We start from the raw sequence: 13762 nt of genomic DNA, 5'->3' as shown, positions 1-13762 counted from the left end.
GCCATACTCCAACAACACTTCCTACACAACGTCTCGAGGAATAAGCCTTCTGCAAATCCACAAAACATATGTAGACTGGACAGTCAAAGGTAAAGCTCTGGTCCACTGGTCCATGACCAGGAGACACACTGCTCCTCCTGAATCTGAATCAGATCCCTTCCAATGCCTTAGAGTAAACTTTACCGGGGAGGCTGAGATGTGTGAACCTTCCATAGTAGGAACACGCTCCAGTAGGATATCCTCAAGTTAAAAAAAGTCTTCATTCTCAGTTTTACTGAGAAAATATTGAGCCCAGGTACAATGGAAGTCAGTGAGAGTTTAATTGGATGCACTGTAAAACTGTATGTCCTATCACAGTAAGAGACACTGGGTTAAAGAAGACAGAAATGGCTGCTTTTTGATGTATAAACTTTTAAAAGTGTAAAGATTGAGGGAGAAGAAGAGAAGCAAAGATTTTGGGAAAATTAGACAGCTCCAAAATCAGTGTGTGTGACATCATTATACTCCAAGTTATTCATTCTGTGGTAAAGTATCCAAAAATCATCAAACCTAAACTGTGATTGTGTTAAAACCGTAAAAACAAAACTGTCAAAATGTCCCGTCACTCATGTGAAGTCCAATTTTCTGTGTTTAAACTTTGAATGATGTTTCTGCTGTGACGCCTGTCTGAGATACAGAACTCTAAAGAGAACTAGGCTTTTCACTTTTTTAGCCAAAATCCCATTGTTGTCTATAAATTAATTTTTCTGTTTTAAATTTTTTTCATATTTTGTTTATGCTGCGTGATGTAATGCTACCAAAAACCCTTGCATGCTATTCCTGAATGAGCCTCATGTTGGGATGTATTTTTGTTCTCCAAAGCTGCAGGCGGAGATGTGAAACAGAAGGCTGATGGTTGAATGGTAACATGGATGCTCTGATGTTGATGCACTGGCAGTCGTAATAATGAACTTTTGTTTTCCTGGAAGACATTTTTAGAAAAGTGCAAAAGGAGATGTTTACTGTTTACTTCTGTCATTTTGTTAAGAAAACTGAGATGCATTCATTCAGTTTTAATATCTTAAGCATCAAAGAAAACAACTGTCAAAATGTTAATATACTTTTGAGGAGATAAGATCTTTTTGAAAGCCATCTTTACATTTCATGCAACTGAACAATAGCACAGGACTTTTGAACTCAAGTTATGAATTACCTCAAATAAATGTATTACAGACTTTTTATTGTTGCTGCAACATAATATGGTTTGTAGTTTTTCCATAGAAACTTTAACCTAATTTAACCCACATGTATGTCAGGAAATGGTTTCCTTTGGGATCCTCTGATCTCCTAAACCAGTTTCACCCACTGTGGACGAACGGCGCCATCTTCTTGTTTTGTGCTGAAATCAATCCAGCAGGCACTACAACTGTCATTGTCAGTTGAGTCTTTTAATACCACAAACTGTGACGTAAGATAAAATGTGCACCATTTTTCAACTTAGTTCAGTTTATATTTATATGATGCCAGCAATGAACAACCACGGTTTTCTAATTGTCCTTAGTAAGTCGAGTCCAATAAAATATGGTCTAAGGATATATAACTGTAATTTATTCTGATTTAGTTCAAATTGACTCAATAAAATCATCCATCCATCTTCTTCAGTGTTGGCCAACAGGTCCTGGAAGGAAATTGCAACATTCCACTCTCCAGCTCCTCTTAGGGGATCCCAAGAAGGGATTCCAAGAACTGCTTGTTTATAAAAAGTTCTCATTGAGCAAACCAACAGGTTGCTTCCACTCATCGTTTTTATTTAGCGTCCTGTTCTGAGCGTGCATGGAGCGGTTGATGAAGACGGCAACAGGGAGAGACCTTCAGCAGGAAGGTCAGGCAGTTTGGCTACAGGACAGAAGCACAAATCTCTTCTTTTGGTTGTTCCCTTCAGGGGTCACCACAGCGAATATTCTGCTAACATCTTACAATATCCCTAGAATTTTGCTAGTTCACACACGCACGGTCAGTTTTGTTTCCGCTGACTTTCATTCAGATCAGCTCTCACTACAGATCACAATGTTGTCTGCAAACATCCTAGCGCCTGGTGACTCCAGCTTGACCTCACCTGCCACCTATCCATCACCTCTTCAGACAAGGACAAACATAACTACACGAGGTCAAGAATGCTTCTAAAAGGAAAACAAAAATCATAAAGTTAATATCTGCATGAATGATAAGAGATTTTAGCAGTATAACTATCCATCCATCCACCTTCTTTACCCACTTCTCCTTTCCAGGCCAGGGGGAGCTGGTGTCTATCTCAAGCAGTTACTGTGTGAGAGGCAGGGGACACCCTGGACAGGTCACAGGTCCATCACAGGGACACATAGAGACAAAAAAACATTGATGCTCTCACTCACACCTAGGGACAATTTAGAGTTACCAGTTAACCTAACATGTACATTTTTGGTTTGTGGGAGGAAACTGGAGTAGCCAAAGTAAACCCACATGAGCACAGGGAGAACATGTAAACTCCACCCAGAAAGGCCCCAGGCCGGGAAGTGAGCCTGCAATCTTCTTGCAACAGCTCTAATCACCGTGCCGCTGTGCAGAATACCTACTCTTACAAAACAATTCATGAATTTCATATATTAAAATCACATATTTTGACAAGTGAATTATTTGTAATTACCATGAGTGCTTTTGGAACATTTTCAACATGTTTATGTGATCATGGTATATATATATATATATATATATACCATCCTTTTCCTGCTTTAGAGCCACTTTAAGTTCCTCTAAAAATAGCCTATATATATATATATGTGGGAGGAAACTGGAGTAGCCAAAGTAAACCCACATGAGCACAGGGAGAACATGTAAACTCCACCCTATATATATATATATATATATATATATATATATATATATATATATATATATATATATATAAATGCTGTAAATTCTTGCTTTATTAATTATTTTTTTCTTTCATTAAGGGTAAGGTAATTTTCCAGGATAACCCTTATGTAAGTTCTGAAAGGTTATAAAGATATCTAAACTGAAACCGTATGTATTGGTCCATCAGCTACTCTTCAAGATCCTCACTTTAAGATGGCTACAAAGTGCATCAGTTTACACTTTTATAGAAAAAGTTGTATTTTTTAAAAAGAATTTGCTTAAATCCTCAAGTTAGAAAACCACATTCTGTTCTGTAGAACACCTTAAATCTCCCAGGACTCAAATCAGCTCCTGCTGCTGTACAGAAAACATTATTGCGCCACTAGATGGCAGCAGATGTCAGGACCTGTTCCTGCTTTAGAGCCACTTTAACTTCCTCTAAAAATAGCCCGTTGTCATGGTGATGGTGAGGATTCAGATAGATGTAGATGACAGTTTGGGGAGGGGGGGGGGTTCTCTCACACACAGGCAGTCATCCCTCACTAAGATGCTCTAATGTTCAGTTAATATGACTGAATGAGAGGAGATCACTCCCCTAACAGCACACAGCAGACTGCAGCTCAGTCTCACTGGACTAATGATGATGATGGTGAAGTCATAGAGAGTCCAGGGAGTCCAGGAAGCAGCCCGTAGTTTGTTGTACAACACCACTTCCTCTCTACTAGATTAGAACAGATTACCGACTAAACAGGGATTAATGGAGATCCATTTACGAGGCCTGCAAGGTGAACCTGATGAGGCTTCTCCGTACGCTGGGAGGACGTTAGATTTCTCGAGCGTTTGCTTTCAGATCAGTTCATTTTAAGAACTTTATTGGATTCATTTTTGTTTGCCCAAAGACATTTTAATTATTAGCAGATTTTAAAAAAACATGACCTGATTACTTTGATTAGCCAGTAGCCTCTGATTAATGACTGACCTAGTCTAGTAAGAGATGGAATTGGCTGGGTATGAGCGTTCACTTTTAGGCTCCGTGGCAAGTGTGTTTTTTTTTCTTTTTAAATGGATGGAGAGAACAATGGTGTGTCCTTGAGGAAAGATTGAGGACAAGCACATCTGACACCAGATCTTTTTAATGACCATTTATAACCAAGGCTGCAAAGGAGAAGTAGGTTGGGTGTTCTTATTTTTAGTTTTTAATCACCTCCACTCAATTTCATTAAAAAAACTATTAATTTTACTTTGCATTAGGAAAATGCATACTGTATAATTAAAGGCCTAGCATTCCTTGAAGAAATTGATATCACCCACGACCTTTTATGCCAGAGTTTTAGAAAACGATCATCTTATGATGAGAAATAATGAAGCTGGAGTCGTTTCGGTCAAACCTTGAATATATCATAAGAGTATGTGTTGAGGATGACTCTCAGCAACTACTTTACTAAACTTTAGCTCAATATCTGTAAAATTGACTGAGTTATAGACATTTTGGTGTTGGGTAATTTTGATTAGCTGTGAACTGGATTGACTCCATAAGTTAATCAGTTGCAGATGTACATCCTGGAGGTTTCATTTAAATCCATGCAGAGTTTATGAGATATTTTGCTAACAGACAGACTTATGAACACTCACAAGTAAAAGCATTGTCATTCATCGTCGCCTTTTGGCAGCGGGTGATAACAAGCTAACTAAATACATTATACAACTTAAATAAAACTGCATCTTGCACTATTTGTCACCAGTGTCACGTGAAGATATGTGCGAGTTATAACTGCAAACTTAATGTTCACAGAAAAGCACCCGGTAAGATTTATAAATGAGCCTTCAGGTAAATGTTTTGGTTCATTCTTCATTTTACAAAAAACACCATCTGTGGTGTGTGGGTTTGCACCATCGCCTCACACCAATAAAGTCTCTGGTTGGCTTTTCAGACGGAGTGTTTTTCTCTGAGTACTGCAGTCTAAAACATGTTAGGTGAATTGGTGTTGAGTTTTTTTTTCTTTCCAGTTGTCATTTTTCTTTCTTTCTTTCTTTTCTTTGTTAACCAGATTACAAACCTACATTTTTGTCTTTCACAAACAAAAGGTAGGTACTTGTTTGTTTTTAAAGAACTACTAGAGGCAGAAAATCTGCTCAGAACCATCAACCATTAATAAAGTTTAAACATCCGACAGTAACCTGGAAGTTGAATCTGGAACCCGCCCCCTCCATGTAAATGAACGGCACGTTGGCCTTGGTACAGTTCTGTAGGAACATCATTTATACTGGGGCTGTTGTGAGAACATGTAAAGTGAGAAAAGCTGTAGAACCCTAAACAGAGATGTGACCAAACAGAAATTGAATGTGTCACTTTAATAAGTCATTATAAAACTATTTCTGGATTATAAACTTACATAAAACTTGTATGTATATATCTATATGTCTGGATTTTGGGTGTTGTTGGTTTTTTTGTTTTTGATTTCTTTTGTATTTTAGACCCTTGTTTCGTGTTTCGTCTTTGTATGTTCTGTTGTGTTCGGGTCATCATTCTCTTCTCCCCAGTTTCTCATTTGTTTATCTGCCACGCCCATCTCCTCCTGCCTGCAATGATTATCACTCACCTGTGCCCACTTCACTTGATTTCCCTCTGTGCTTAAAACCTGGTCACTGTCTCCACTTCCCTGCTGGATCGTTACTCTTTGTTTATGGTCTGGTCTTTGTTTCCTTGTCCTGGCCTAGTCTTGATGTTAGTTCACGTTATTGTTTTGCTGCCCTGTCAGCCCTCTGTTTTGTTTATCTTTTAGTTTAATAAATTAGTTTCCTTTTGCATTATGAGTCTGTGCTCTGTGTTCGCCTTTGTCAGCACCTCCTTTGACACACACACACACACATACACACACACACACACACATATATATATATATATATATATATATATATATATATTACTCATTCTTTCTTTCCATTACTAGTTCTTTAATTCTTTAACGTCAATGAAGTGCTGTAGTACCCTCAGCACCCCCAGTTCCTACAGCCTTGATTTGGTAAAATGAGAAAACTCATCTCAGATCATTTTTGATCTTGCTTATTCATATCGTTCTTACCTTGCTGCTACGTAATTAGCTCCTGTAACACAGTGATTGTGTGTGGGGAAGTAGGCGGGGTTTAAACCCTCTCATTGATATGGCACAGACTCTGGTTCCAGACACACAACATGGCAGCCCACGTAAAACAGGGCCCGTGGCTTTAATTCTCAACATCAAAAGAAGGTGGGGAACAGTGACTACTGGAGAACTATCTTCTACTGCTAATGGTCAGAACTAGGGGAAGCATGAGTGTATCCAATCAGAAGAGGCCTCTGAATGAAACTTCAGGTAGAATTCAGAGACCTTAGAGTAGAGCAATGGTTTTAACAGGACCATAAAATATTTTCCACTCTGTAGCTTCAAGTACTATCCCCAGCAGTCACTGTACTCGGGGTATACCCTGGACATGTCACGAGTCCATCACACAGCCAAATCTCAAACAGACAAGTTTTGTTATTGTTATCAAGTAGATGGCACTGGTTTTCACTTTACAAGTTTGGCTTTATGAGAGCAGAGTGACTGGCAAAAACAGCTGCAAAAAATAAGTGTTCAAAAGTAATTTTTAAATTTATTTTGATTTTTTTTACAACTGAGAATACGTCACATACACTCAGTGATGAAAAAGAGCTTAGCACTCAGCTGGAGTGGTGGAAATAAAACTGCGTTGGATGAAACATCATGTAAGTGTAATACAACATCAGATCAAACAGATAACAGAGCTGTCAGTATGGTGCTCTGGATACAAGGAGTGATTCAGGGCAGAACAGAGACACTCCAGCAACTGCCTGATAACACCACCACTCTTCTTGTGATGCCAGCACTTAGACATCCAAGTGCCAGTTGTAGATGTGCCAGCTTTTTGCAAATCCAATCATTTGATTGATGTTGTCACTTTTCTTCTGCTGCCTGTCCATCACAGAAGAGCTCTATCAGCCTGAAAAAGGATAGGTAGACCCTTACCATAATGTAATGTGCCATACAGTATATGATGGCATGCCAGCATTATTTAAACAACCACCAGATTAAGGTGCTGTACAGATTAATGAATGTTGTTGGTTTTTTTTTTTTTTTTTTTCAGCTGCTCCCTTCATCAGGGGTCACCTGAAGAATCTGGCAATTGTTTTACACCAGATACCCTTCCTGACAACCTGGGCTTGAACCCACAGCCTCGGGATTACAAGACCATGACACTGACCACTGAGCTACAACAGACTCATGTACGGAAGAATAAATAAAAGACATAATAAACAAACATCATAACAGCAGTCATACAACATAAAATAACAAAATAAAGTGAAAACAGTTTTGAAATTAAAGCCCTAGGAATGCATCTTCCCTTCTGCTGCAATTATAAAACAAGTATATCTTATACTGAGAAGGAGTTGCAGCTGTTTTGAGCAAACGTTGAAATAAGGTTAAGCACAATCTCATGTACTATAGCAAAATGTTACGCTCAGAGTATGTGTTGCAAATGACTCTCAGCAACTACCACATCAGATTTTAGCTCCATATTCATAAAACTGACTGAGTTATAGTAATTTTTGAGTTGGCTATGGTCGACTAGTTGTGGCGGATTGTCTTTAAAAGTTAATCAGTTGTAGATGTACATCCAATGATTACTTTCTCAGAGGTTCATTAAAATCCATCCAGTGGCTCATTAGATATTTTGCTAACAGACAAACAGGCTTGACTCCAACAGTTATTGCTAAAGTTGTAAGCAAAGATCTTGCGGAATGAGTAGCATGTCTATTATTTGCTCTGAAAAACTCTCAACCTACAAACGCACCAAATTTTAGCATAAAATTGAAAAATTGACTGAATTAAAGCCATTTTTGTGTTTTCTAACGTGAATTGGCTGTCGCAGCCATTTTGAACTTGACTCTAATTGACTCTAGAAGTTAATCAGCTGCAGTGGTCTATCATTCCATGTTATTTTATGGTGTTTTTACTGTTTGTATGACATCTTATATCTTCCATACTTCTTTTTTTATACCTCTGAAACGTCTTTCCGACTAGCTTTTATTTTGAAGGATCCACACCGGAAGTTTATCCGTCTATATATAAACGGCCTTGACAGGTCTGAACTAATCCAAGTGTCAGCTCAGAGACAGGCACATCAGCAGGTCGCGACGTCCCCGTCAAGTCCAGGAGCCGCTGGGGTCTGCTGCGAACCGGAACCGGCTGAACCTTCACCGAACCCAGAACTCGTTCAGAACTAACTCGGCGCTTTGCTTTTAATTCTCCTGGGCTCTCCGAAAGACGACAAGTGACATTTAAGGACGCGGAGGGGGGGAGAAAAAACAAAAAGGCTCGCGGAGAGTATAAAACTAGTGACCGAGGTTTCAGTTTCCCGGGTCGGTCTACCTGCTTTGCAAACCTTAGCATGACTTCAACCACCTGCACCAGGTTCACCGATGAGTATCAGCTGTACGAGGAGCTGGGGAAGTAAGTTATCCTGTTTTTTTTAAATTATTATTATTTTCTGTGATTTTGTTTGTAAACGTTTCCTGTCACGGCTCGGATTCAGAGACCTCCTCCTACCTGCTCGCACCTGATGGGGGGTTTGGGCAGGACGTGGCGGCAAATATCACTTTTGGAAAAACCCAAACATGATTTTCCTCTTGTCAAACTTGATTTATAGCTTGTCTAGTAGTTCGACAAGCTCCTTTTGAACACGTTTAAACTTTAACTCGTCGCCCGCCTCTTGCGTGTGTTTATACACTTAATGATGGCAGGTGAACAGGTAAACAAGTGAAAAAAATCTTCATAAAACCCTTCTAAGTATGCTGGAATTGATGCCGAATAATGAATTGGTTGGTGTTTATGTGCTATAGAGCTTAAATTGTATCACATACACCCTCAGTCTTAAAGTACAAACAAGAAAAAATTAAAAGGGCGGAAATTTGAAGTAAACCTGGTGCTTGCAGTCAGTCAGGCTGTAGTAAAATGAAGGTCAACCTAATTAGTATCCGGTGTGAACCCAAGGAGTCTGACGAGTCTGACGAGTTTGTTTCTGATATTAACTCATGTCAGCAGTGCTGTCTGGGGTTCATGACCCTGTACGGTCAGATGGGGGTGGTGTGGGGATTTGTCATCAAGGAGGTGCTGCAGAGCTCAGGTGTTTATTGAATCCGAATAAAAAAAAAGATTCTGTTTGCTCCATGAGGGCGTGGCTCCTGAATCAAACCATTGTTTCTGAGACAAACCGCCTCCTGTTTAACATCCACAAGGTCGGGGAACATATTACAGGAAAGTACAGCTTTCAGTCACAGGTTCTGAAGATATTTTGAGAAAGAAATGACCCTGCAGCTGCATTAACCTTCTCCTCTAAAGCCCAGGAAGAAATAATTTTGTTGTAACCTAAGCTGACAAAATGCTGACGTTTCCAGGAATAAACTGTAAAATGTGGAGGAAAACAAAATTAGAGTTAAATTGATCCGCTCTCCAGAAATCAGGGCAGCAAATTGCTGATATACAACACTGATTCTTTTATTTTTATTATTATTCAACAAAATGTAACACTAATTGCTTTACTTAAATTAACATATTTTTTTAATGACCCTTTCAAAGAACTTGTGCATTAAAAAAATAAAACCCAAAGGAGCGTTCTTCCTTACTAAATTTTGGGCCGCAGCAAGCTGGCTGTAGCAGCTGCTGCTGCTGAGTCTTTATTTTCCCACTTGGTAAGTAACTATATACAGGCATGGACACCTAATTATTATAACTTCTACATTTTTTTTATGTTTACAATGTCTTATATATATTAATGAGGACTTCACGGATGCTGTAAGGAAGAAGAGGGCGGAACTGATACAAGACTTAACGTAAAAGATGAAGAAGAGATATATGGATGCAGTTAGAAGACATGGAGGACACAAAAGACAGAGTGAGACGGTTTGGACATGTCCAGAGGAGGGACAGAAGGACGTTAGACACAAAGAGGACATATGGATGCAGTTAGAAGACAGGGGACAGAGAAGGACGACTTGCTGTGGTGACCCCTGAAAAGGGAACAACCGAAAGAAGAAACGATTTCTTAAGTGTGAAGATCAGACACTTCTGCTGCCTACAGTTCAGGGTGTCTTTTTTTTTTTTTTAAATACAATTTAGATTTTGCGCAATAACTGTCGAAGGCTTTTCCTAAAAGTAAAAGACAACTGAACTTCTTTATTTTATTTCTTGAAGATCTTCCTCACCTCTTCAGTAAAGCTTTACCCTGCATGTGATGCTCTGTTTATGTGAGCTAAATTCAGATGCAGAACTAGAAGCACTCGCAGGGAAAACCTCCGTCAAGGTCATAGGGTCATTAAAAAAATCGTAGGATCTGGATCACCACCAAAATTGATTCACTTTTTTTGTGATAACCCCAGCATTTCTTAAAAAAAATCATCATAATTGTTCAGTGGTCTTTAGATAGTCTTGCTAAGGGACAAACCAACACTTCCAAAGAACACAACCTCCTTGGCGGCGGTAATAATCCCCACTCTGCGGCCTCCTGAGAGTTGGTGGTGGTCTTTGTCAACCTGGACTTTATGACAAGAGCTTTGGTCACAGGCAAGAAGGTATATTAAAGAAGGAAGTCCCAAATTACTGTTGAGCTTTAGAGAAGAACGTTGGATATTGGGATTTTATGATGGCAACCCTTTTTCTCTGATGGCCCGTTTTAAACAGGACACAGTATTTGTTTCTTTTTTTTTTTGGTCTTTGTGCAAAGACCTAATATGTCTATTTTTTTTTTTAGATGAAGAGGGATCGATCATTTGACCAATTTTGGCCCCTTGAATTAACAATAAATAAAAATCGTTTGTCAGCCATACCTGGACATGCTTAATTTACCAAGTAAGAAGCTAAAGATGCAGCAGCTGCTTTTAGCAGCTTACTGTATGTAGCTCACAATTTGAATGAGAATGTTCTACTATAATTGTCAAGTGTCAAACTCCATTCCTTGGGGGCTTCTGTCCTGCATGTTCTAGATGTGTTCTTGCTTTAAAACACCTGGTTTAAATGGATGACTTGTTGCCGTGCTCCTGGAGAACTTGATGATTTGGTGAGGAGGTAATTAAACCATTTGAATCAGATGTGTTGGAACAAAAAACCTAAAACTCCCAGGACAGTGGCCCTCGAGGCCTGGAGTTTGACACTCCTGTTCTAAGGGGTTGGTAGTATTATAGTATTACAATTATTGGTGGTGGTGGTTCTTTCGGCTGCTCCCTTCTTCAGGACTTGCCACAGTGAGCAAACTCTGATGAAAGAGTTGGCAGCTGTTTTACGCCGGATGCTCCTCTTGCTGCAACCTGGGCTTAAACCTGCGGCCTCAGGATTACAGGACTGACAACCAAGCCACCGCAGCCCTGTTACAATTCTTGGTACATTTGGTTCAATGAAAATGCATGTTGACAAAAAGTTAAATAAATAAATTGTTTTATATCCGTTTCCAGCTGTCCTGATTTCTAAAGACCAGCATCAGGTGTAGAAAAAACTCACTGGCTGACATTTGTAGATATGGTCTTTTTTTTAATTTTCTGCTGTTCTTTAAAACACGCAGGCTGTTATACCTGCATTTAGCCAGCGTCTCACTTGGCTGTGACTGTTGGGGACTTGCTTTTTTTCAGTTTCCTCCTGTGACCCAGAGGCTTACAGTCTTGTCACTTGAAGTTTTTTGAACACGTTCAATCTGAAAAATCAACATGATTTTCTTTCAATTCTTTCAAAGTCTCAGCTTGTCTCAAACAGTTGCAGCTCAGTAAAGATTTTTGGCTTTAAATCCAGCGTATCATGTTAGCTTCTGAACTGAACTTCATGATAAGATGTTACTCAAAACAAGCCTCAGAGTGCAGAACCAAGTCTTTTTTTTTTCAGTTCTTTGTGCTAAACTCCTGCTCTGCAGCCGCTGATCTGTAACTCTGTCCTTCAGGGGAGCGTTCTCTGTGGTGAGGAGGTGCATGAAGATCTCCACAGGGCAGGAGTACGCTGCTAAAATAATCAACACCAAGAAGCTTTCTGCACGAGGTAAGATTAAGCTGTGCTGTAATGTTGTCAGCTCGTAGATCTGACTTTGTGGCAAGCAGTCACTGTGAAACTACACGCTTGCTGAAGTGGTTCAGTTTTTCGCCTCGTCACCCCTCTCCACCAACTTCCTCCTTTGTTCTGACTGTACATGAGTTCTCATAGCTCCTGCCATCTGTCTGCTCGTAATGTCTGTAGTAGCAGGAGGGGGTCAGGTTTCAGACCGATGCAGCAGCAGAGACCGCAACTTCATCCTCCAGCTTGAAATTCTGTTGCTTTTCCACAACTTTTCTCTTTTGTGACTCACGCCGCCTCAGAGTTTTGATTTAAAGCTGGCTTCCACACAGACTACTGGAGGCAGCGCGGCGGCACAACTGAAAGTTTTTCTCAGTAATGAGGATGGATGGTGCATTCGTTCTCTTATCCTCTCTTCACCTTTTATTTATTCTCTCCATCACTGTCCATGCAGCACGGACTCACACTCCCTCGTGTGTGTGTGTGTGTGTGTGTGTGTGTGTCGCTCTGCTGATTGATTCCCTCTCGGGACCAAACGGGCCGAGGCACAAAGAGGAGATGGACAGACTTGAATAGGCACATGGTGATTAAACGCAGCAGCAGCAGATGCTGCGAGTCGTGAGGAAAGCAGGGGATTTCCTCACAGCAGCAGCTGCGTGAGGCAAAGCAGGATGGTCTGTAGATGTGGTTTAGAGGAGACCAAACAAACAATGAGAGGAAAACCAAAGAGAAATCGGGTCTGCTGGTTTTAATAAATGTGTTGTTTCTTGGTTGTGATGGTAGAATTTTATGGTTTTGCTGCAGTAGCTTCAGATGTGACAGAAGGTAGCAGGTGTTTACAGGATGATTCATGAACCAGAGTGAAGCTTCTAACAGAACACCTTCAGGAACCAGAACTTCTTATCAACAACTGATTATTGTGGGAAGCCTAAATCTTAAAATGAGTACATTTAATTTTTTTTTCCTTTCAGATCAGGTACATGTATTCTGTACTAATTGGTACTTTCTACCTGTAATTACACAAACCTGACATTTAACCTGCTGTGGTTGTGATGGATGTTCAGAGGTTGCTAGGCAACTGAAACGAGAAACTTTTTTTTTCTACTTATATTTATTTACCAATACTTCTCTTTCTGCACAAACTAAAGAAATTACGTAGAATATTGAACTTTGTGAACTTGGCTGGATCAAAGTGTTGCAGCAAAACATGAACGTGTTAAACTGAATTTATTCTGTTCAGAGGGTTTTATTCCTTACCATTTGACTCAAATGAGATTTTACTTTTCTTTTTTTTCCTTTTTCAATTGTTTACAAGAAGACTTTCAAAGTGGGGTTCTGTATTAAGATTATGTATTATTTGACCTGTAGTAGATGGTAGGGATGATTTTCATGGACCTAAAAGTTTTCTGACATTGTAGTTTGGACTTTAAAAAAATTGAAATTTTTTTTTTTGTATTTATTGCAATAACAAATAAAACAAAGATGACAGATATTAGACTCTTAACAGCACCTTTTTGGGCTGTAAATGTATTAGTTCATGCAGTCTAGAGCTTCAGATGCACAAAAACCTAAAATCAGTCACATTAAAGTAGCACTACTGTGCTGCTTAACGACAGATTGATTTCAGGTTGTTTGTCATCATGCCAACTCTTGTATACAGGTGCTGGTCATAAAATTAGAATATCATGAAAAAGTAGATTGATTTCAGTAATTCCATTTAAAAAGTGAAACTTGTATATTATATTCATACATTACATACAAACTCATATATTTCAAATGTTTATTTCGTTTAATTTTGATGATTA

The 13762-nt window shown here is 39.3% G+C and overlaps 1 protein-coding gene across 4 annotated transcripts in view; it reads left to right on the top strand.

Moving 5' to 3' along the window:
- The first annotated feature begins 8019 nt into the window (after nucleotides 1-8019).
- The window catches only part of camk2d1 (calcium/calmodulin-dependent protein kinase (CaM kinase) II delta 1), a 96573-nt gene continuing 90830 nt past the window's right edge, over nucleotides 8020-13762 (top strand). For all 4 annotated transcript variants that reach the window (XM_017430331.3, XM_017430327.3, XM_017430330.3 and 1 more), the window contains exons 1-2: nucleotides 8020-8381; nucleotides 11851-11945. In XM_017430331.3, the coding sequence (XP_017285820.1) occupies nucleotides 8320-8381; nucleotides 11851-11945 (157 nt within the window). In that variant the 5' untranslated portion in view covers nucleotides 8020-8319. The remainder of the gene's footprint in view (nucleotides 8382-11850; nucleotides 11946-13762) is intronic.

Source organism: Kryptolebias marmoratus, linkage group LG7, assembly GCF_001649575.2.
Source record: "Kryptolebias marmoratus isolate JLee-2015 linkage group LG7, ASM164957v2, whole genome shotgun sequence".
In the NCBI taxonomy this organism is placed as follows: domain Eukaryota; kingdom Metazoa; phylum Chordata; class Actinopteri; order Cyprinodontiformes; family Rivulidae; genus Kryptolebias; species Kryptolebias marmoratus.
Note: the sequence above shows the minus strand (reverse complement) of the source record. Positions and strands in the feature narration are given on the sequence as shown.